This window comes from Plectropomus leopardus, chromosome 2 (assembly GCF_026936395.1).
Source record: "Plectropomus leopardus strain MGB_pleo_1.0 chromosome 2, ASM2693639v1, whole genome shotgun sequence".
NCBI classification, from domain to species: domain Eukaryota; kingdom Metazoa; phylum Chordata; class Actinopteri; order Perciformes; family Serranidae; genus Plectropomus; species Plectropomus leopardus.
Window position 1 is genome coordinate 27,364,602 of NC_142177.1, and position 25,082 is coordinate 27,389,683.

The 25,082-nt window shown below is 40.7% G+C and overlaps 1 protein-coding gene across 2 annotated transcripts in view; it reads left to right on the forward strand.

Annotated features, from left to right (window-relative positions):
• The window catches only part of foxj3 (forkhead box J3), a 98,575-nt gene extending 73,494 nt beyond the window's left edge, over nt 1–25,081 (forward strand). Inside the window, exons 5-12 of one of the 2 annotated variants that reach the window (XM_042506774.2) lie at nt 1,185–1,286; nt 5,066–5,194; nt 9,959–10,133; nt 13,018–13,512; nt 14,087–14,188; nt 14,742–14,933; nt 16,370–16,468; nt 18,244–25,081. In XM_042506774.2, coding sequence (XP_042362708.2) covers nt 1,185–1,286; nt 5,066–5,194; nt 9,959–10,133; nt 13,018–13,512; nt 14,087–14,188; nt 14,742–14,933; nt 16,370–16,468; nt 18,244–18,356 — 1,407 coding nt within the window. In that variant the 3' untranslated portion in view covers nt 18,357–25,081. The remainder of the gene's footprint in view (nt 1–1,184; nt 1,287–5,065; nt 5,195–9,958; nt 10,134–13,017; nt 13,513–14,086; nt 14,189–14,741; nt 14,934–16,369; nt 16,469–18,243) is intronic. The other variant, XM_042506783.2, reaches the window with a different exon arrangement.
• Nucleotide 25,082: the final 1 nt, after the last annotated feature.

Genomic DNA, 25,082 nt, shown 5'->3' on the forward strand with positions numbered 1-25,082 from the left:
ATAAACTATGCCCAAGGCTGCCATTACATACATTACATTCTGCGCTCACTTTTTTTAACAAACATCGATTAATGCAGAGCTATGCGCGCCTGCTATTCTGAGCGGGAGCTTTTGTCTTTAATTATGGATGAGGCTCGTCCAGCGTTACGTACAGCTGTACAGGTTTTAGTGAGCTGCTCAGATTGACCTGGCCCTGGGGCATCCCGACACAGCCAGCTCCTGTCTCCTCCTTCCCCACAATGTGGCTGACCAGAGGCTACGAGGAAGGGAGGATCCTGTGAGGCTGGCAAGGCACGCTAACACACGCCATTTGTCTACCACACACACACACACACACACACACACACACACACAGGCACAGAGACTACATAAAACTTAACATGCTGTTCATGTAATCGCCCTACAGCATCAAAATTTTATCACGTTCATTCAACAACGTGTTGTGATGTGGTGTGAGATTTTATATACAACCGATGTAAAGGAAAAAGTGCGTCGTTTTTAATATGTGGCTCTGCCAACAGTTTTAGCTAAAGCTTTCCTGATGCAGTTCTGTTCATTTGAGCATGACACAAAAGAACGCACCAAGTGAAGAGTGTGTTTTCTGGAGGACACATGCGCCGCGCTCACCCTTCCCCCCCGCCTCTAGACACTGTCTGCCTACAAGGCATTCCATTAAGAGTCTCAGACATTGAAATTGAGAGTTTGTGAAATCTCATTTATGTTTATCATGAATTAAAAATGGTATTGTTGGCAGCCAATCCTCTTACAGTAAGCAGTTTTGTGAGACAGGCATGGCAGAGTTATCTCTCACAACACTGCGCCTATACAGCACGACGTGTGTGTGTGTGTGCGTGCGTGTGTGTGTGTGTGCTGATGTGTGTTTGGGTGGGAGGTGAGGGTTGGGATGGGGGGGCTGTCTCCATCGTCTCAGAAAGCACAGTTCAAATGTGACCTAAATAAAGGTGTTGCTCTGTCAAATGACAATAGTTGTGGTTTATTTCTTTGTATCATGCAGAAGGATATATATCTGGTCTGAGCAGGAGATCTGTCACGAACATAACACAGGTCTTTTACCTCGCAACATGCAGTGGGATCTCATGTGTTTGATAATTAGATAGTGTTGAATTTTTATTATTATTATTTTTTTTTCATCTGCCTCCACACCCCGCCCCCAACCCCCACAGGCTTCTACGCCGTACAGCCTGGAGTCGGAGTCTTTGGGGATGGAGTGTATGATCTCTGGAAGTGCCTCTCCAACACTGGCAATCAACACTGTGACTAACAAGGTACTACAGCCAGCCATCCAGCCTCCAGCTCCAACACACACCTGGCTACACGGCTGCACCCTGACCCCACCCACTTCTCCAACCACCTACAGCACTATTCCCCACAGAGAGAGGAGCACTCTAGTGGAGGGGAGATACACACAAACACACACACACACAAACACACGCTCATATGCCTAAAGCTTCTCTGCAATGCAACCCACACCAAAATACACAACTATCTGCACTGCAGCACCTTTTTTCCTCTACAACAACAGGCAGCTTGTTATCTTCAGCACAGAAATATGATGCTCACACTGATACTTAGCACTTTGCAACCTGATAGACCTATTTAGTCCCGTGCAGACTTGCAAAAGGATACGCCGCACGCTGCATGGGGGTTTTCTGTATTCGCACCTGTAGTGGAAGTTGACGCCCAGAGTCGTGTTCCTCATTCTGTGACCACATTGTGTTGCCACACTACAGGTGACCACCCCTGCTGCTGCTTCCTTCTACTCTCTTTTTATTTTTTTTATTTTTAATATGTGTAAAAGCTTGGAACCACTTGTACATCACAGAGCAAAGCTACAGGGACTGCTAGCTGTTAGCAGTGAGTGTGCCGCTCACTCTGAAATTTAAATAGGCTTTTTAACCTTAAGCTCTCATCCTCTGGGCCCAGTGGGGGCAGCTCTCAGGTGTACTTTTAAAAAGCCTACAAGAGTCGCTTATTCATTTGCTGCAAGCATTACAAAAAAGCTGTTTAATGTTAACAGGAGTGTTCATAGGAAAGGGGAGTTGGTGTGTGTGAGAGACAGGGGCTGGAGAGTCGAGCATATGTCGGCGTGTGCTGTAACTTGTGTGTACATGTACGTATGTAGAGTATGTCACAGATTGTTTCGGCTTGTTTTGACGAGAATGTCAGTGTCGATTAGCTGGGGGCTGTTGTCTCTACCGAGAACAAGCATTTTTCATGTTGCTGTAGTAGACAGATTCATGGGCCTAAGTGTGGAGAAAGATGACCCTTTTTTCCTCCGTGATTGCTACAAACAAGCACTTGCCACAGCCCCAGTCTCCACCAGCGGTGACTGCGTAATGAGGCCCTAATGTAGAGAGCTGACAGCTTAGAGTTTGGACTCCTGCCATCAAATACCTCCAGTCAAATAACTCAGAAGAGCAACAAGCAGAAAACATTATAGCCGCGCAAAACACGACTACTGTGTGATTCCAGGGGCTGATGAAAAGAAGTTCTGATTTGTCTCTTTTTGTTCACATGATTGCGACAATAATGTCGGTGAAACGAACACAAGACAAAATGGAATCGCAACAGATCTGAGGCCCTAACTCCTCAGAGAGAGCTTGTTTCTCACTGTCTTACACTGTAAACACACGACAGGCCACGCCTCTTTCGGTGCAGTGTGCCAAGCCACAGGAATTCCCTCTCTGGTTTTCTCTCTCTTCCTTTCTATTCCAGTCTCTCTCCCTCATTCCCGCCTTCTCAGATAGACCAATGGGAGAGTCTGGCAGGACGACTACTGAACCAGCAGGAATCTCTTTTCTTTTTCTTTCTTTTCTGTCAGACATTCCTCACAAGATCGTCCTCCCCCCTCTTATTTGTGTGCCTTTCTCACATAGACTCAGATATCTCCCTCCAACAAAGGTTGTGTTCTGAGGCTGCCCTAAACATTGGCGTGAATGTGATGAAACTCTGGCACTGAAGTGTGATGATGAAGGGGAAGAGGGGATTGTTGGAAGTGTGTTTGCAGATGAATAGTCTGCCCCTCTCTCTCTCTCTGTCTCTCTCTCTCTCTCTCTCTCTCTCTCTCTCTCTCTCTCTCTCTCTCTCTGTCTCTCTTATCCCTCCCTTCTGTCTTCCTCCTGCCTCTCCCTGTCTGTTCAATCCTGCATGCAGGGATTGTGCTGAACACTAGCTGGCATTGTTGGAGACACCTGGGCCAATCTTGCTTTGATTTCATAATCCATGTCTCATGCTCCAGATTAGGCCTCCATGTAAAAGACACCTCTGGCTTTTTACTTAATTCACTGCTAAGAATAGAACGCTGACTCGCTCGCCTGCTAGCTAACACTGTACACAGTATTTAATGTGGAGACGCTGCTGCCTGTATGAGCATGCCTACCTCTGTTTGTGTGTTTTTTGCATATGTGTGTGTGCGCGTGTTATTCTACCTATGTTCACATCTGTAGAAATAGGTGTGTGCACGCTTCTACTTAAGTGGGTGAGATGCGACCGGGCTGTGATGTTACATGCTCAAGTGGGTGTCTTCACTCAGGGGACTCTGGGGTCTGCATAAACCACAGAGCAGTGAGGTTTTGAAATCATCACACTTTATGGGTGAGTAAAGTAAAAATAGATTGCGGTGAGAGACTTAAGGCTAAAAGCCTGTTTTATGACTTCATTACACATAACATTTATATTTTTGTGGCGCGCTGCTTTTGATTAGCATTGTAAGGCTGATTTTGTAGACGTGCTTAAGCCTTCAGTCTTAGCTGCTCATTGAGTTCCCCTTCACGCTAATGAACACTGGAGCCAAGCCCACACTGAGTGGAGGAAGGCTAGAGTTGCCTAATGAGCTTCTCTTACTACCCCCCTTTTCTCCTCTCCCTCAGCCTCACCCCTCTTCCTTGTACAGTGTTGCCTGGTACAGCATTTGCGGTCTGTGTTTTTTAAACAGCAGTATTTCTATCTCATTCTACCAGCTCAGGAGCCAAGCTCCATATTAGAGGCTTAATATGATCGGACGCTCTCACTCTGCATGTGTGCATCCTGGACTCGTACCAGCATATTAGTCAGCGGGCCAATCAGTCAGAGGAGAGAGGGGCTGCCTGGGTTTCCTTGCCTCCTTGTGGCCTCTGTGGTAGCTCGCTGCGCCTCGACAGAAAGACAAGAGGCTTCAGTCCGCTGCTGCTGCTGAGAGGCAGGACGCTGGGCAGGGCTGGGCCAATCTGCCTGCCTGAAGGCTGCTGCCACTGCTGTCTCATTGTGCTGAGCACAGAGCCCACTCTGTTCCACTCACAGTGATGAGCAGAAGCCACCATGCTGCACTCAGTCATGGACGGACACACACAAACACATGCACACACACCAGTCTTCGAATGCCAGGCCCCCTTCTTCTACTGCAGCACCATCAGTGCATTACTGCCATTCCTTCCTCACAATACAAAACTCAACACATGGGCTTTTCTCTGTGGGTATCATTATATTCATTATCTGCATCGTTCTCCCTTCTATTGTCTTAATTGTCTGACGGCACACTTTATTTGGGAAGGGTGGGAGGGATAAACCTTGTTAGACGATAATTAAGATTGTCGTCCTGAAGTGCTTCGGCTAGTTTCGCCGCTATATTGAAAGGTCAGTGTCTCGGCTGCACTGAAATCCTTTGTTAGTTGTCCCAAACGGATTTGCGCTCGGTGAGCAGATGTGGCTGACATCGCCAGTAGTGTGACCTTTAGTGATAGGAATGTCTCAGCTGTCTCCAGACCCCTTCACACACGCAGCCTGAACCCCTTAGTGACTGCGGTGGGTGTTCAGCAGCACCCTGTGTCTCCCACACACACTCTAAATAAGGTGAAAAGCAAGTACTCTGCTATTATGACATGTCAAGGCATGCAGCACACACATGCTCAGGCTTTCCATACGAAATAACTTGTTTAGCATTATTTTAGAGGAATGCTGACACACTCCACCATCAGTAAGAGTGGAGATGACATTGGTAACGTAAGTGTGTGTGTGTATGTGTGTGTGTGAGAGAGAGAATAAGCTAATGTATATGTATGTGTTTCAGGTGGCGTTGTACAACACAGACCAGGAAGGGAGCGATAGTCCAAGAAGCAGCCTTAACAACAGCCTGTCTGATCAGAGTCTGGCCTCCGTCAATCTCAACAGTGTGGGCAGTGTGCACAGCTTTACACCGGTAAGACCAACGGACGCTCTTCACTGGGCATGGGGTAAACTCTAAAGTGATTAGGTACATTTTGGAGTAGTGATTTATTGATTAGTCTACATTTTGTACTGGTGGAAATTATGGCTGAGTGATATGGAGAAAAATCAAATACCTAAATATTTTTTTAACAAATATCTTTATCATTATTTAAGGATATTGCGGGGTCTTTTTGTGTTTTTGTTTTAAATTTCAACTCAGTTTTAAGATCATTTTTATTTATAAAGCCCAATATCACAAATCACAATTTGCCTCACAGGGTTTTACAACATACGACATCCCTCTGTCCTTGGACAATAACAGCCAATCAGGGACCCCGCCTCCCACAAAAAAAAAACCTTGAACAGGGAAAAAAAGGTACTTACCTCAGAAAGAGCAACTGAGGAGGAATCTCCCTCCCAGGACGGACAAATGTGCAAAACATTTCTTAGAATTATCATAAGTAATGTGAATATAATGACATGAGTCTGGCTCAGACTACAGGAGTTTTGGGTCGATATATCCCTGATTCACCCCTCCAACAATCGGAGGAGAAATTCAGTCTGGGATCTTGGTTGGTACCAATGCTTGGCCTAGATTATCTGATAATGTGAGAGGTTTACAGATCCAGTCTTAAACCTCCTGAAGGGCTTGCAGGCTCATCGGGGCTTCATGTTTGATATTTAGAATCAGAAATCTGGATGATTAAGGTTAGTATTGCATCAGTACGGAGCTGCTGACAGTGATAAGGCTAATGTTAGCTAACATATTAGTGTTGATAGATATTAAAACTGACTGTTAAAATCTTACCGCCGGTGGAGCGCCCAATAATTCACCTAGTAGAGTGGACGCCCCATGTACAAAGGCTATGTCGTTGCTGCAGCGACCTTGGGTTTGATTTAAGCCTCTGCCTTTTGCTGCATGTCATCCGTGTTCTCTATCCCCTTTCGCACTTAACTGTCCTGTCTAATAAAGGCCAAAAAAGCCCCCCCAAAAAAATTTGAATTAAAAAAAAAAAAAACCTCACTGCCGGTACTCGCTAAAGAATAGAAAACCTGTGGTGACCACCTTCTCATCCAGGCTCATTTAGCCTTTTGCTTTTGTTTTTCTCACAGCAAAGCATTGTTAAGATGAGAACAAGTGGTCACACCACTTCAGTCTTGGTTTTGTTTACGTCTGCTTCCACATGACATCACATGATGTGTTGCAGTCATGCTCCCTCTGGCACGATAATCTTAACAATATCGTGAAGTGTGTGATGTGCTGTTATTTTCAAATCTTGCCATATGTGCATGTTTGAGATTAAAGAGAGCAAAATCTGTAAAGTTTCTACCTATGCAACCTGATTTTGTTTTGCGATTTTAAAACTCCTGTAGTCTGGGCCCGGCTAAAGTGGGTATAGGCAATTAAAAGAACAGCTACAACTGTCTCATAAGGTCAGAAAATTACATCATTTTACTGTAATGCAGGCTTCAAAACCAGGAGAGGGCAACACTTATGATATTACCATAACCAAAATTTAAAACAATATCTAGTCTCACATCACAATATCAGAGTTTCCCACACATTAATTTATTTGTGGCTACAAAATATTAGAACCGCTCTGCTCATTTAACCTTCTGTAAACGGGCTACGTTCTGATGGAAACCGCGCTCAGCAAACTAGACTGCTGCTGAGGAAGAAGAACAAAATCATGAAGAGCTTCACCTGCACTGAGCTCACTGACCGCAAAAACCTCTGAATTCAAAGAGAGGACACAGAATGATCCCAAAGGGACACAGACCCCGAAAAAATTAAGAAAACAGAAAATTTGCTGACCCCCACCCCCTCTGGTCAGCCCCCACCACACATAGATTCTAATTATTTGGCGATCACTGGACAACACTTACAATATATTACAGTATCCAAAATCTAGTATCATATTAAGTCTCATATCACGATATCGATATACAATCAAACATATTGCCCGGCCCTATTACAAAGACAGAACAATTGAGATGCTGCTTTAGCATCCTGTTTGCCTTTCTGCAAATACACTGCTGCCCTGCCGTTCCTTAAAGGATGCTGGCAATTCTGTTTGTCGATGTTGCAGCTCATAAACACCTCTTATTTGGATATTTGTAACAAGATATTTATATAAATGTGTTGTAGTTGATGATTTGTTCAGCAGTAAGCACTAAGGCCAAATGATAAATTCTCATTTTATCCACATTTTTCAAGCTGTGTGAGAGCCACAGTCACTAAATGAATGAAAATGAAACACCGCCAGAGTTAGAAAGTGTACTGTAGCCCATATTTCATCTGATCAGAAAGCCCCAGGAGGCTTTCTTCAGAGGAGCCAGCCATAGACAGCAATAGACCGAGGTTCAGGGTGGACATGCGCTAGAGTACAACATCAGGAAGGGGGTTAAGGGAAACAGAGAAAAATGTGCACGCTCCTGGAAGCCAGACAAAGAAAAGCGCTTCCTCTGATGTCCTCCCACCAGAGATGCCCCCTCTTTGGTGTGGTCCTCCCGCATCCTAGAGTGCTCCCTGCTCCAGGCGCTGGGCATCGATCGGCTCAGCCTGATGGATGTGCTCTCTCTCTCTCACAGCCAAAGCAGCAGCTCACAGTAAACACTCTGGCTTTATTATCACCTCTTCACTCTTACCCAAGCCAGACTGTGAGCCATGCACTTCAGCAGCCTGCCCACATCTTGGAAGAGGAAGATTTCATGATCAAAAATTGGACGTGACCTCTCTTGTAATGCTAGCCCCACAGTTGACACAGGTCAGGTCCTGCTTTGTGAAAGAGCGGCGGTTTTTGCATTGCTGCCGTTGCTGCGATGAAACTTGTAGACAAACTCGTTGCTGGAGGGAACACTGCTTGCCGTCTCACACCTCGGGGCAGTGCATAACATTGACTGCCCACACAAATACATGGATAAAATGGCTGCTTATTTGTACAAGGTATTGCTATTGATTTTGTTTTAAATACATTTTGCTTGGCCACCAGAGTATTGGGTTTGTGTCCATTCGAGTTGGTCTCTTAATGTTATGTGAGCCAGGGCGGTAAGCACTGACCTAGATTATTGTGGTCTGTGTAATTGTTCTTTACATGCTGTGTGACTGACACCTCTACAGACAGAAACATTATCACAGCGGCTCCTCAGACGAATCAAACGATCCTCATGTTTGTTTGCTGTGTACATTGACATATACCACAAACTTAACATTGAATATTCTAGAGGTTTTCTGTTTTGTTTTTGCGGCCAGATGAGCATGGCGGGTATCGTTCAAAAGTATGTATATTATTGATGTGTATGTTTGAGCATTATAGTCCCTGTAGTGTGTGGTGCAGATGTAGCAGAACTGTAGCCAGTGTACTTTCACAAAAATCTATCACAAATTAATCATTGAAGCTGTAGACAGTAACTTTTATAAAAAAAAACAAAAAACATAATATTATTTGTACAAACAGTCATTGTATCCACACAGCACTGAATGAGACAGATAATCTGTGAAAACATCATACTTCTCTGCCTTCTCATAGGGCTTCTTATGGCTTTACCCCATGTGCCGAGGCATCCAATCATGTCGATCACTGCTCGTGGACTGCGCTCAGACTGTCAAACTCAGATCAAAGATTAATCAAGATTCTGTTTCTTCAATGCCTATTTCTCACCTCAAATGTTTTTAGAAACATATTTTAGTGCACTTTTTTGTGTTGAATTAGAAAGTTTGCTTCTGCTGGTAAGAGTTGAGTTTGGGCTCGACTGTTTCCAGTCATGTCGTTGGGTTCACAAACTGGCTCATTTAAAAGGTAAACAGTGCACTAAAATATGTTTCTGAAAACATTTGAGGTGAGTTTTTGGTGTGCGGTGCGATTCTAGTTGCCTCTAGCTATTATAGGCAATAGGAAGAGGAGGAACATGATTTTTTCACAGCTTATTTTTTTCCAGCACATTCTTACCAAATTGTCAAATACTGTTGTTTAGCCTGTGGCCCTTAATGTCAAAATATTATGCGCTAGGTACCCCTCTACTGTCAATTTTGGATGCCCATGGAAGATGTGTTAATTTACGCTTGTTATATGTTTTGTTTCCAAAATAAACTTGTGTTTATGGGAAATGTATGGTTCCAGCTCTTTAAATGCATACAGTCTTTATTAAAATAACTTACAACGTACATAGAAAACTTTGCCTCTAGGTTTACTTCCTTAGGTTTAGGCCACAAAAGCATGTTGTTAGGTGTCAAAAAAACATCATGGTTTGGTGTAAAATAAGTACAGTTGTTACTACTGTAATATAATGTCATGTGACATGTCACTAGCATAGCATTATACTCAAACTGGCACACTATGTTGGTATTTAAATAACTTGATTGACTTTTAGTTACATATGTGACACAAACAGCGGGGTTTCCTGGTGAAAGTCTGGAGTTTGTTTGACCATCAACCTCCACTCCTGCCAGCCCTGAGCACAATTTGACGCTCTTTATACTCTGGTGGACGCTTGGTGCGTCGCATGCCACTAAGGGTGCCTCTGTGTGTCCGTTTCTGATGCTGAGAGTCACTGACCAAGCATCAGTATTTGATGAGATCGGGATGATTTGTCTCATGTTCTTCTTTCAGAATATACTGATAGATTCAGCAAAGATGACACAACATTATTTTCATAAAGGTTACCAACTGTAGCTTTAAACATAATCATGTTTCCATTCAGTATTGCTTTTTGCATTTGTAAATCTTAAGCCGTCTTTAACTCCTTATCTCCCCAGGTGACCAGTCACCCAGAGCCTGTGTCCCAGTCTATGAGCCTCCAGCAGCCCCCGCAGTCCCAGTACAACATGCCAGACAGGGACAAGCAGCTCTTGTTCTCTGAATTTGAAGATCTCAGTGCCTCCTTCCGCAGCCTTTACAAGTCTGTTTTTGAGCAGTCCTTCAGCCAACAAGGTGAGTGGCCTCGTGGGGGCATCAAGTGGAAATCTAATAAATAGTCTAAGCTTCATTAATCAAGGAACAGGATGATTCTCAGAACGATTTTCCTAATGTTGGTTTGTTCTTAACAGCTGGGGCTATAGAGAGTCTTTAGGCACTAATTAGGTTTACTGTGAAATGAGAGATATTTGACAGGCTGACTGGCCTACAGTGCAAATCTATACTGAGTATTTTCACTGTCTTGTGCCAGAGCAACGTGGAAAAGGCTTCATCTCATATTCAGAAGCAGAGTCTTAGAGTTCATGCGTTACATATTTCATTGGAAGACGTAAAGAGATGTTACTGCATTTATTTAATGGTTAATTCTGGATTGATACGCAATCCTTCTTGCTTTATATTTTTTAAATGACATGAAAGTTTTCTGCTTCTTGACATGTTTGAAATGTTTTCTCATGCAGGCTGTGTTTCATCAGTGGAGTGGAGGAGGATGCATGCAGCCCAAGTCCTCAGTAAATCTGTTGGATTTGAGGTTCATTTGTCATAATGATGGAGAATTTGTATGATATAATACATAGTAGCGGATAGAGCACAGCTTTCCAAAAGCCTGTGAGTCCCCACAGAACAAAATGCATTTTTGCTTGTAATCTGATTGACTGATAAACAAAGAGCACTTGACAAGCGGGTTATGAGCAAAGTAGACTGAGCTTTCTGTGTATAACCTACTTTCACAAATCAAATGCATTTCATGCTAATGTTTTCAAAGAGTTCCTCTCCTTTAATCTATCATCTATGTTTCATTAGTTCAAAGTTGTTACCTTTTTTATGCGCATAAAAGTGAAATCTCTTAGTCAGACAAGCTCTAGCAATTAAAAAGCGTAAATAATCGAGCTAGAGGATTTCACACTCTGCCGCTGTAGACAGTGAGCTAATTCACTGGCTTTGATAATAGGTAATGAGCTCGCATTATTATTCTGGTGCTGCGTTAATTGCTTTCTGTATTTCCCTGGTTGGACAATGGGCTTTCTGTGCCGATAAGAGATGCACCTTTGTCACCCCTGCAGTGAGTGTTACGTGCCGATTGTGGAGGTGCAGGGCTAGAGTCAGCTCTAAAAGCACTCCAGCGAAATAGGTTTACTGTGCCAAAGCTGTGAAGGACAGGGCCTCTTAAGACCACTCCCTGCCACTCAGATGATTGCAGTTGGGTGTGCAGATGTTCATGCTCCAGTCATGTCTGTTAAAGAGTCGTGCAGCAGCACCATGAATTTGTCAAAGACAATCCAGAGCTGTGTTGCTGGAGAGGAGAGGCGACGGCAGCTCGGGCTTGTGAACCTCCGAGACTCAACTGATGCTGAGTCATTCCCTGATACCACAAAATGGCAGCTGGTCTGTCTCAAGTGTAGAACTACTTAAACACGGGAGGCCCAGATCCCATTATTGTATGATGTTAAGATATGTGTAAGTAGTTGTTTTTACATGTGAAGACTCCGGCTCTCTCTCTTTGTTTGTGCTGAAGTGCATTACGCTAATACGCCTCAGTCAGAAACCATGTGACTGACATCTGTGCAGGAATCAGCCGTCTCTTTACCAGCAAGGGTTTCAGCTATAGATATTTTCACTATTAGTTAATCTGTCAATTACTTCTGGACTTTGTGATTCCCAGAGCCCAAAGTGACGTCTGTAAATTGCTTGTTTTGCAGTGACAAACAGTCCTAAAACAAATATATTCAGTTTACATTTAGAAGAAGCAGAAAAGCAGCAAATCCTTGTAAGTGAGAAGCTGGAACTAGAGAGTGTTGTCATTTTTGCTTCATAAAAGATGAGTTGATCAACAGGAAATCGTATGATTTTTCAAGCTTTTAGTATGTCCCGGCTTCTTTATCGAGAGAATCAGGACTTTTTTTTTTTTTTTTTCTCGGTTTCGTATAACTATGAAATTAATATTTGGGGGTTTTTATAGACAAAGAAACTTAATGATAGATAAATGTACTTTATTGATCTCAAAGTGGGAAGTCTTACAGTACAGCGCAGAGTATTTAGGCATTGCAAGGCAGCAGTAACAACACAGTAATGCACATAGGTAGGTATTTATGATTAGAAAAATATATGTAAAAGAGGTATATCTATAGTATTTCTATATATTTAGAGACATAGACAACATAAGGAATATACTATCATGCACCATAAATAAACTAAAATACAAATGCTTAAATATAGAATATATCCATAGGATAACATACTGCTGGTATTAAGCAAATTTGTTTTTTTATGATAATGAAAGGTTATTTCTAGCACTTTCTAATATCAAAATTGTTAATAATGTACAATTATATTTTTAAAGGGTAATTAAATCCTAGATATCATCTGCGATTTTGGCTATCAAAAAATCGAAAGTGTTGTCTTTTCCTGGTTTTAAAGGCGGCATTACAGTTAAGTGACTATTTTCTGAATTTACCAGATTGTTCAAGCTTTTCTATTATTTCCCTTTACTTTTCGTATTCATTCACAATACTTTTGAACTTTGATACAATATCTTGAAAATTTTGAATTTTTGATATAGTAGGAAAAAATTGACACTGATGGCATAGAATTTTTTTCTTTTTTTTTTAGGATAACTTTAACAAGTCTATAACATGCCAACAGAATGTAAGCATTAACAATAAGAGAGCGCGAGAAAGCACAGCTTTTAACACTGATTTACAGTGATAAATAGTGATTTTCTGATCTTTATTTATCAAAAATCTAATTGAGTAAATATTTTGGGAAATCCCCATCAGTCATGTCTACAATATTGTCAGAATATTGACATAAAGTATTTGGTCAAAAATATTGTGATGTTTCATTTCCTCCCTGTCCTCCAGCCCTAATTACAAGCTTTGTGTCGGTGTGTTTTGTTTCCCAGGTCTGATGGGCATCCCGTCAGATTCCTCCCAGCAGACCCACACCTCCTGCTCCTATCAGCACTCCCCCAGTGGCACCATTAGCACTCAGAACAGCCTGTCAAACAACCAACCCAACAGCCACCCCAACAGCCACTCCGCCAACAGTGGCCAGGTGCCCCTGTCCCATCCTGCCCAAGCCCACCCTGGCCACGGCTCGCCCCATGCACAGCACCTCCCACAGCACGGGGGCCCCCACAACCAACACAACCAACACAGCCAACACACCCAGCACAGCCAACACAGTCAGCACCCTCAGCACCCCCAGCACGCTGCGCACTCCCAGCACGGGCAGCACCCATCGCAGCACCCGTCCCACGGCCAGCACCCACAGCAACACACGCCACACCCCTCCCAACACACGCAGCACAGCCAGCACCCTTCTCAACACGGACAGCAGCATCAGAGCCTCTCCCACCAGCCCCATCCTACCCAGCAACAGATGGCCTGCAACACAGGTAAGACCCTCTGTCTGTCATTGTCTGCACCGTGCTGCTCTCTCCTCATCCTCTTCATCACACACACATGCAACATGTTTACAGCTCAGTGTGGTTTTGAATCAGTCGTCTTTTGTAGTATTTTGTAGAAATGGTTGTAGATGCTAAACAGTAAATCTTCATCTGATTTATTATCTTGTGAGAACAAAGCAATGCTGCATCCAGCGGCTCCAGCAGCTCTTACAGAGTCGACTGGCTCCTCCTAGTGGCTTCAACACAGAGCTGGACTGTTCAAAAGAGCCTGATAAAATTTTTCTTTTTTTTTTTTTAATTTGGTGCTACCCTCTCATTCATTCGGCACTACAACTGCCTGCACAGCTATAAAAAATGTGACTCCAATGAAAATGCATCATCTGGCCTTATTAGCTAACCCACAGTATATAACAATTACAGCAGCAATTATTGTGCAGTTGTCCGTAAATGATGTAATTAGGAATAAATCTGTATTTGTCCCAGGAGTGAAGCAAAATTACCTGTATCCTTCAAGTCTCTTATCTTGTAATGTTACAGTCAGTCTGCTGTGTGTGTGTTGCAGGTTTACTGTCTGACTGGTACCCAAATCTGGATGCACTGAAAGAAAGCTGTCGTATTGCTAGCAGCTATAACTGGGCTGATGTCGACCTTTCACCTTTCCAAGGTGCGGTTTGGACACTACAAATAGTTCGTATTGCATATAAATAAACAAATAATAGTTATGTAATGTGATTTATTTTTCTTAGATTAAGATTTTTCCAGATTACAGAAGAAAGAAAACATTTAAAGCCAAGAGCTGATAGCACAGGACTGCCCCAGCTTTTGATTGAGTGCTGAAGTGTTGACACTGTGGAGTTGATTACGAGTTTAATTAAACTGAGCTCTTCAATTAAATAACACTGCCTTCAAGTTTAATTACCAAAACACCGAGCTCAGCAGGTCAGTTTATCCAATTACAGTCTAGGATTGCAAGGTAGGATGTTTTTTAAATATCACCCACTGAAGGTTACTGACATAATGAACATATATTGCAACCAAAGTTTTTGCTACCTGTTTGTAAATTAGTTTCTCATTTACGAAATTTATTTTCTTTGGACAGTCGGCTGGTGCAGTTTCATGCATTTCATTGTCACAAAGGCATTTTAGTGCAGACAGACACCATCAAGAGCTCTGATTGTAACTCTGGTTGTTCTCTCTAAAAATTTTACGCTCCTAAGGATTGAGGGAGAGTATGAGACAAGCGGAGTTGAACAATTGGTCCCTGGAACCCACCCAGATCGCCGACCTCTGCTCGTCCATCAACCAGTTTTTTGCCCGCACCGGTGTAATCCAGCCACAAGGGGCAGTGCAGTCTCCTGTTTGTCATGGCTCCATGCACCCCAACAAACCCAGCCAGCACCTCAACACAGGTTAAACAAATCACGTTTTTGATATTATGACTGACTTTGTGTAGCTGTGGTACGTTGTTTTTGTTGTAACATGAGGATGGATATTTAAAGTCTTATTTTTATCATCATAAAGAAATAATAACTTTATTTATGACAGTATTATTCTGACAGTAAATATTCAAAAACAAGTTACAAACTGCTAACAGTAATAACAACAAGCAAAGCATGAATGACTTAAACATAGTAAAAACAAGTAAAATAAAATGGAAGAATAACTGATTCAGGAGAAAGCAATTCTGGAAAAAAAGTATGTTTTTAAGAGTGATTTGAGAGAGGAAACAGAGCCAGCCTGCCTGAGCTCCACAGGCAAATTATTCCAGAGTCATGGGGCTGTGACTCTAAAGACTCAGGCTGCAGTTGAGTAGTCCTTTTTGCTCAAGACTGTTCCTAACTGAGTGAAATGACTCCAAAGTATCAAAGTAGCAGCCATGATGACCGCTGTTCGAATTCTCTGAATGCTCAGGAAGGTGCTTCAGTGCTGCATTTTATATCTCCTTCAGCAAAGGATACTACAGAGCATCCCTTATGAAAGGCATGGAGATAATGCACCATTTGGGAAATCAGCTGTTTTTTCACATTATATATCCACGGCTGTAACAACAACGAGGTGAAGTATTCATGATAATAAAAAAATATATATATAAAATAATAAATAAAAAATACTACTACTACTACTACTACTATTAATAATAATAATAATAATAATACTTTTTGCTTATGGAAGACTTTTCAAGATCTATGTTATGAAGTTCTTCATAAAGGCAGTAATTTTAACTGGACAAGTCTTAAAATCATCAGTTTATGAAAGAAAACAAATACAAAAAAAGTTGTATAAAAACCAATGCAATGAAGATGTTCTTTCAGTCGTCCATTGTCAGAACATTGTAGTTTCACCATGGCACAGTGACGTCAATAACACACGTCACTGCATATTTATAGAGCCTAGTGTCACTGCAGTCAGACTCTCTTAGCACCACGATTGTCTTTTCCTAGGTCCCTATGAATTATTATGCTTATCTTTATTTGACTTTGTGATGTTTTCCATTAAGGTCAATATAACTGGTTAGGAAAAGATATTTTTTAAAATTCAACCGCAGCGTCGGTCTTCTGTGGTTTTAAGTCTTGACCTAGGAACAGCTAACAGGGGCAAACCCAAAACATGCTTTAAAGTAAGGATCAAAAAGCTCAAAACAATTCTAAAACAAACAGGTAACCAGTGTAGCGATGCTAAAATACTTGGGTGTTATTTGGAATCTTCTACTGGACTTTGTAATTTTTGTCATGCTGCAGTGTTTTTAATTGGCTCTAGTTTGAAGAGGTTGTATTTAGTGAAACAGGAATACATCCATTGACATTCTGAGGCTTCAAGTAAAGTTTTATTGTGATTCTTTCTTCAGGAAATCTCTACATGGACACCAGACAGAGCATGTCCATGATGGGTCCTCCAGGATATCCCCACATGCCCCCCATGAGCAGCACAGGACCCACAATGACAGGTGACACAAAGCCACAGGGGGAAAAATTATTATCTTAACTGATTAAAATTATGTTTAACATGGTTGTGCCAAGCTGAAGCCTCACCATCTCAGCTGTGCATTTAGGCTCCTCTATAATGGAAACATGTCGCATTCTTAACATACATTTGTGAAAATCATTAACCACATCACTATCAAGTACAGATGTAAAAAATATGAAATGCTTGGACTGAAATAACATCTTAAACAGCTTGTTGTCAAAAACAGTTATGAAAAACTGCGTGTTCACAAAGAAGGAATTTTTATTTGTGTCAAGTTTGAATTAAATATCTGTTGGAGTTTGATGCAGAACATGCAAAATTGGATGTGTTTTATAAGGTGACCAAGATGACCCCCAAAAAATCAAGTACTAGATACGCCAAAAGTTTTTTTTTATTTTAATTTTTTCAACTTGGTCATTGAAAAAGGCACTTGAATATTATTGAGAGGAGAACCGAATGATAAGTAATTTTATGAATTATATTAGATAAAAACAAGAAAGCAAAGAGCAGTGGTTGGAATTGTTTACTGTCATATGAACACCAATTGGTTGGTAAACACCAGTAAATAGTTGGCCCTGGGAAATTTCGTCAGCTTGCAAAACACTCATCGGAACAGCGTCAGCTGTTAACACAAGTTTTGAGCTGTAATTTGCCAGAAAATAAGCAGCAGTTTATCAATAATAATTTGGTTTTTAGGTCCTGGCAGCACGATTGCGCCATTTATGATTTTGCACTTTTTTTTGCAACAGATGGTTGTGGGGAAAAAAAAACGTTCCATCTTTGAAAATTAAGATGAGTGCTTGAAAAAGTACTTGAAAGTCCATAAATTTAACTGGCCCCTGTTTGTATGCACTTTGTTTCAAGGTATTATGGCTAATATTACTGCAAAATGCATGCTAACAAAGTTCCTAATTTTCAAGTAATTTTATTTAGGTGCATTGACTGAAAACCAAACAAAAATTGTTTTTTGGGAGAGGCTTAGTTTTTTCAATAGTGAGACCATGAGACCACTGTTCCCAAGTGCTCCTCAACAACTGCTTTCTTTGTGACGTTTGAGCAGCCACATGTGTGGACTACCTCAGAGGATGGTTGTTAGACACACTTTCACGAAGAATCAGGAAATTATGGCCAGTAGTTTTTTCATAATAATGCTGACAAACAGAGAGTCAAACAAACAAAAACTGAAGCCAAACGTAACTTCCTTAGCGGAAGTAATTATTAGTTATATGCAGCCATAATGAAACCTTACATTTACTGATTTAACCAATAAACCTATTAAACATTTAAGTGCACTCTTTGTTTATGTGAGTGCTCCTAAAATTTTTCACTAAAATTCTTTAGAAAATTTTTGTATTCCATCTTTTTTTGTTTTGCATTTTAACTGGATGCTGTGTTTGCTCATTTTTGGTGTGTTACAGTTGTACTGTTTTTTGTTGTAACAGTGTTTATGCTGCCCTCTGAACCAGGTCACACTTGAAAAAGATTTAATCTCAATTACCCTATTCGCAAAGGACTTGTACTATGTGAGGTCCGGTACTTTGTAATAATTGCAGAGGACGTCTGTGATTTTAATCCTCTGCAACTCAGCCATGTCTGTATTTTGAAAAGTCAAAATTCCAGGACAAATCCTAAATGACATGAGGTCCTTAGGTAATACTAGTCCATTGCGAATAGGGCTAATGAGACTTTTACCTTGTTGGAAAATGGATACATATAAACCTTTCTAAAAAGACCCTCCCGGTGCTCTCTCTCCAGGACACCATGCACAGATGAACCAGCAGCACATGATACCTACCAGAAACTTCCAGATGCATCGCATGCCAGCTGATGACATCCAGGATGACTTTGATTGGGACTCCATTGTCTAGCCCCTAGACCTCCTTTTGCAAAACAAGAGGGAGCGAGGAGAGGAGGTGGAAGCCAGAGGAAGCCAGGCTGAGCTGAAAGGCCGTAGGAGGAGGAGGAGGAGGAGGAGGCCACTGTGGGTGGGATGCAGAAGTACATTTGACAAGCTTCGGAGAAAGACAGACTTCAGAGTCCTGACATTTTTACAAAAGCAAAACATAACTAGAAAATGTTACTTTGAAGACAATCATATTTAGTCGGACATGTTAAAGTGATTGCTTATGTACTTGTCTAGAGACAAGTAGAACACATTCACGTCTAAACCACATGCTCCTCAGCTCCTCAGCCAGCCCTCTCCCCGTCCCTAGCCAGCAGCCTTCCAAAGTCTGAACCCCTCCCCCCCCCCGACCCCCTGCTCCGTAACTGTTATGTGATTTGAGCGACGTGTTCAGCTTGTAATTCTTCTCGTGTTGACATTGGCCTCAGCTGCCTCTTGGATGAGTTTATCTCTCTTTTATAAAAAAAAAAAAAAAAAATTTTTTTTTTGTTTTTAAGAAACACAGGCCGTCTCTGTGAGTAATGTGATGGTGCTCGTTGGTCACTTTTGGAAGGAAGTGGGCCCCACTGTGGCTGAATTGGTGGTAAAGTTAGGTTTACAATAATTTTGAACAGGGTGTTAAATGTTTAAGCAGGCTTGATATTAAAACAAACCAAGAGAGAGCGCGTGAGAGAGAGATCACAGAAAGTATCGTGATCTGTTTTCATAGCCAACCAATGTGATCAGGCTCACTGCAACAGACTTGTTATGGGAGTACAGCAACTTTTTTCTTTCTTAGTTTCTTTGTCTCAAGCACTTCAAGATGAGTGAATACGATGAGTGTGAGAGGAAGGTGAAAGCAGGGAAGTCAAACATATTTTGTCTTTTTTAAATTCATTCAACCCAAAGTAACCTGAGGTTTCAGGTCTCTGTGTGCATCGTGTAGGTTAATAATTGCTTTACCAATCAGAAGCTGTTAGAAATACTAAACAAACTCACATTTACAGGACAGATTTAATGGCAAAGTTCATCAGCTTTAGGTGAGTAATCTATTGATCATTAAACAAGCCAACATTATTCAGAAGAAAGGAAATAAGAGACTTTGATGTACTGATCAGGCCAGTATTATGGGCTTATAACCAAAATGTCTGTATTAGCATGCATGTCAGCTAATAACAATAAGTCACAGTCCAAAAATGTCAAAGATGTATGTGAAATAAATTAGAAACTGTCTTACTGTTAGGCGGTTTTTCAACCAGAAAGCATTGATTTTCAAACTGTCGGCATGTAACGTGATCACAAATTAAGAGAAACATAAAGCTGGTGTAGGCAGTTTTCGGGAAAAGGAAAAAAAAACAACAAAAAAAGGTAGAGTTTGAAAATACCCGAGCCCCTCCCACCAGACAAACGTGTGCATATGCTCATGCATCACACAGTAACAAGTACGAGTCATTCATGTCAATCATCCCAATCCTGATTTAGATCCACAGTCATTATATAGCACCAGTTCTGTGAAAATCACCGTCAGTTTCAACATAAACATGAACTTGAAGCTGCAGCCTTGAGCTTCAGCAGAAGGTTAAACTATCAGTAACATTTTCTCTCCATTTCTGAAACAAGGTGGAGGGAGTCAAATGTTCTCTCAGATCACTTGAATTCCAATATGCTTAAAGTTTAAAGGATTTTTGCCTGTCGATGCAAAAAAAAAAAGACCTGAACCCAGCTTTATGTGTTAAAAAACAAACATCGGCCAACATTTCATCATCAGAACTTTTTAAACTGTCAGATATGAGCATTGTTATTTGCCCAAACAATCCAGTGTCAGATGGGCTCTAAATGTCAAGCAATTTTGTTTAAATGCAGAAGTCAATCATGTCAAAGTCAGCAGGGTTTTTTTTTTCTTAATTAACAGTGTGGTCTGAAATTTGGGAGTTGGATAAGATGATTGCACTGTCTAGTAAATATGAAGCTACACTATAAATGGGGTGAAACAGCTAGCCTGGCTCTGTCTGCAGCTCAGAGTCAATGTGCGTGCTCCTTTAAAGATCACTGATTAACGCGATTTATCTCAGTTGTTCAGTCCATTCAAGAACTGAAGTCTAAAAATGACAGTTTAGTTTATTTGTTGGCTGGTTGCAATGACTTCCTGGAGATAAAATGAGTGAATCAGTGAGCTTTTTAGGTGCTGGTAAGCTGAATTTGTTACTGTTGGTCAGAGCCAGGCTAGCTGTTTCCCCCTGTTTCCAGTCTTTGTGCTAAGCTAAGCTAATTGTCAGCTGGAGGTGGCTTCATATTTACCCTTCAGACCATTTTAGTCTTGATCTTCCCTTCTAACTCTACACAAGATTAAGGGTACAAGTGTACTCCCAACATGCCAAACTGTTCCCAAACTGTTTAATATTAAGTTGTATGCAAACTATGTACTAATAATTTATTCTAGAGATATGTAAAGACATAAAGAGCCTGTTAGCCATTTTTTGAGAGTGATGGTTGTGAGCCTCACTGACATATAACATCTCTAGTAGAGAAATAAAATGTATTAAAATAAAAAACCTAATACAGGACTGTTAAAGCTTGTTAAATGACGTCATACTCTGATTAATGATCAATAGGATATTCATCAGATGATGATCCCATTGGAAGAGGGCAAAAAAAAGCAGAGTTTTACTGTACTTCGATTTGAATTGTGAAATAAGGTGCATCCAAATTTTTGCTTTTTTCCACCTGTTGTACATCAAAGTGAGTTATCGATGCTACACTCAGTGTTTATTGTCACTTCTGACATTTAAATTACGGAGATATGAATCTTTTTTCTTTTTTTTTAACTGCCCGATGTTTTGTTGTGATAGTTCGATAGCGTCAGATTTTGCTATTATACAATCATAACAGAATGAGAAATGTGACTCATACAATGTGTGTTTGTGAGTGTTGAACATATGGTGTGTGCGTGCGTGTGTGTGTTTTGGTTTTATTGTAATTTTAGGGCTATGATTGATTGCTGCAATCATCTCTATGCTATCTATGAGCACAAAAGCAGATGCACACAGTGATTAAAGACTAGATTTTTGTTTGTTTTTTTCGTGGGAAGGGTTTCTCAAGCACAGAACAGGGAGATCAGTGGTTCTGGAAACCTGTCCTCTGTGTCCTGTAACAAGTGGCTCCTCAATCAGACAGGTGCTGAACTTTAGAGACACTATGTTAAAAAAAAAAACCCTTTGCACACTTTCACCTTCTGTTGATCTTAACCGTTAAATAAGATGCAAAGCACCTCCTCATAAAAGCTAGCTGCTCAAAAACTCATTCTTTCATGGGTGCATTCACTCGCAGTTATGAGACATTGTCCGTAGTTGACAGTGAACAGGATTATTTTTCCTCCTGTAATGCTAAAATGTGTGTGGTGCTTTGCATCTATAACATTGTGTGTCCTCGTCAAAAGGAATAGTTCAACCTTTTGGGAAGTGGGTGTATTTGCTTTCTTGCCAAGAGTTAAATGAGAAGATGTCTGAAGAGTAAATATGAGGCTACAGTTAGGAGACAGTTAACAGAAAGACTGGAAATGGGGAAACGGCCAGCATGTCTAAATTAAAAGTTGACAATCTGCCTGCAAGCACCTCTGAAGCTCACTAATGAAAACATATCTCATGTATTCATTTGTACAAAAACCTTAATGTAAAAAAAATTCAAGCTATTTTCAGATGGCTGGGAAATTCCTGTACAAGTTATGTAAATTGGGGGAAAAATCTTTTCCAGGTTAGTTTGGAACTAAGAAAATGTTTTCAAAAAGTTATAAATTTACATTTTTTAGTCTACTGTTTAAAATTTGTCTATATGAATATATCTAAAAACATGTCTAATGTTACAAGGATTATGTCCTTGTATTGCTAATTCAACAGGGTTCCTGAAAAGTCATTTCACAATGAAATTTTCCAGGCCTTGCAAAGTCATGGACTTGATAAAAATGATTGAAAGTTTAGTAAAAAACATGGAATTTTATGTAATGTGACATTATTCTGTAGATTAATTCCACGTAATGTAACAAAACCTCCAATTTATTTTCTGTAGCTGTTGATGTAACGTAGCTCTAAATACGTCGATGTCTGACAGCGCTTTGTTTACCATCACGAAAGCCTACGTTTCTTCATTTTCTCTTCACTTTCCGTCTCTCTTCAGCCAGTGGAAATTGTGTGTGAAATGTATAAGGGGTACTTGGAAAAATCATGGAAAAGTTTTGAAATTTCATCCATGAAAATTTGTTGTAACCTTAATTTAACATATAGTGCTGCGCTGCATTAGTGTCGTAGCTTCACTAGCATCACATGACACACAGACCAGACTGGCATTGGATCATCGCCAGTGATTGTATATAAAGACTGACATCATGTCTCCTTCCTTGATCGCGAGCACAGTGATTGACACACGTACCTGCTGATCACGATGCCAAAGTCCTTTTATATCAAATAACTCATTAAAACCAAACTTGACAAAAAATGGTGACAAATGCTCGCTAAAATGACAGCCATTATCTTCAAATGTACTTGATGTGTGCTTTTCAGTTGGTCCCATGTCCCATTCACTAAAGGGGAGTGGACTTGGCTTATGACCTGTACTGCAGTCAGACACCAGGGGGCGCTCAAGATGTTTTTCCGGAGAAAGTATCACGCTGTAACATCAGGAGCGAAACAGGAAAAAGCTAAAGCTAAGGCTTTCACGCTGAGATTTGAGGCTTGTGAAATACATAAAATGTTCACTCCTAGTGTTGTTAATAGCTAAATTATGCTGGTGACAATTGCTACAGATAGGTAATAGCTAGCTTGAGGCGGTATCTATATAGGCCATTTTAAAGTCATGGAAATTGAGTAAAATCTTATAGAAATTTTGGGAAAATTCATTGGTAAAATGTGTGGGAACCCCGTATTGTTTTTATGGTTGTATCAAAGTATTTCTTGTCTGAATAAGATAACTTCCTGATGATATAACATATTGTTTACTCAGCTTGAGAGGTGCTGATAGGCTGATATTGTTGCCTCCGGACAGAGCCAGGCGAGCTGTTTCCCCCTCTTTTCAGTCTTTTTGCTAAGCCAAGCTACTCGTCTCCAGTCTGTTGCTTCATATTTATGCAGACATGAGTGATTTCAATCTTCTCATCCAACTCAACAAAAAGTTGTGTTTCTCAAATCTTTAACTATTCCTTAAATATAATTTAGCACCTAGGGACTCCAATGGTCACTGTAATTCTGATTTCATGTTTGGATGACAATCATGGATTATTTTTTATGATATATTACATAATGTCTTTGTTATTGTGAGAAAAGGCACGTTCAAGTCTCACATGGTGATTTTATCGGATATTATAGAACTAGATGTTTCTACGTTTGATCACATCGAAGGTTATTTGAAACTAGAACCAGCCCAGTTTTATACTGTAGACCTTCTGTTTAACTGTCCACAGCTGCACTGCGCAGATGAAGTCAAGTTCTCTCCTTTCAACCGATGATACTGCCATACATTTTTATATTTTCCTGCCAATCACACCTGCTTCTTTCTGCTGCGTCTTGTCTGTGTTTGTGTATCAAATGTCCGCTGTATGTGGAGGATTTCCTCGCCTGTGGATCTCAACTTTTCAAAGTTTTGTTCGACTGCCAGAATTTCATATTTAGTGCTCAGTAAATGACCCATGGTATGACTGTTTTAGGTGAGTGTGGGCCAAAGGACTGCAACTGAAGACAGCAGTGAAAAAAGAGCGTTTTCATTAGGACTCTATGGAGCTACAATAGAGAAAACCCTGTGAGTCCTCGGTTGGTGTGAAGGTGAAGTGTGTTTCTTCCAGGTGAAGATTGTGAACACACAATTTGAGCACAGCAGCCCATTGGGAAAATTGAGCTGAAAGGGAAAAAAAAAGGTGAAGACAATGACTGGATCACAATCACAATTTTACATTATGTTTGTATGTGTGTGCGTGTGTGTATTTGTGTGTTTGCTTGTGTGAGGGTTTTTTTTTTTGTTTTTTTTTTTTTTTCAAAATTTAAGTTTTTAAATACCGCTGGACATGTACCTGCCAGAGAGATTACTATTATTGGGAGAAAAAAAGATTTAAAAAAAAAGCCTTGTTACAATATGGGAGAGAACTGCCAACAAGTACTGCTGATTGGGGCCTATTTTATTCAGTGCTGGTGTGTTGTTGTGCTTGTACATATATGTCTTTTCAATCATCCCTTTTTTCCTCTTGGGGGTGGGGTACCAAGGCTCGGGGTGGGTCTTCTTCATGAAAGACAGGAGCGAAAAAGAATAGAGTATTTTGTTATTGTCCAATCAGAGGGTGACAGTATGTATATATCTATATTGTATATATGTGATGAAAATGCGTTGGCTTTTTGTGTGACACTACCTTTTACCTGTACTATGGTTCTACATTCAGTGTTTCAGTGTTGATAATATATATTTGGTTTGTGTTTTATTTTTCTGTTTTGTTTGATTTTGTCTTTGTCATTTCTTGTATTTTTTTTCCTCCTATTTGTCCTCTTTTTTGTTTATTGCACGGTTTATTACTTTTGTTGTCCAATGAGGTGACACAGCTACTCTTTGTATTCGTTTAGTGCTGTAAAATAACTCAAGTGTTATTAGAACTGTCGATACCGCCCACCCCACCCCCTTCCCCAATATGCATGAATGGCACTTAAAGAAATAAAATATGGTAACTTCACTGTGGAATAAT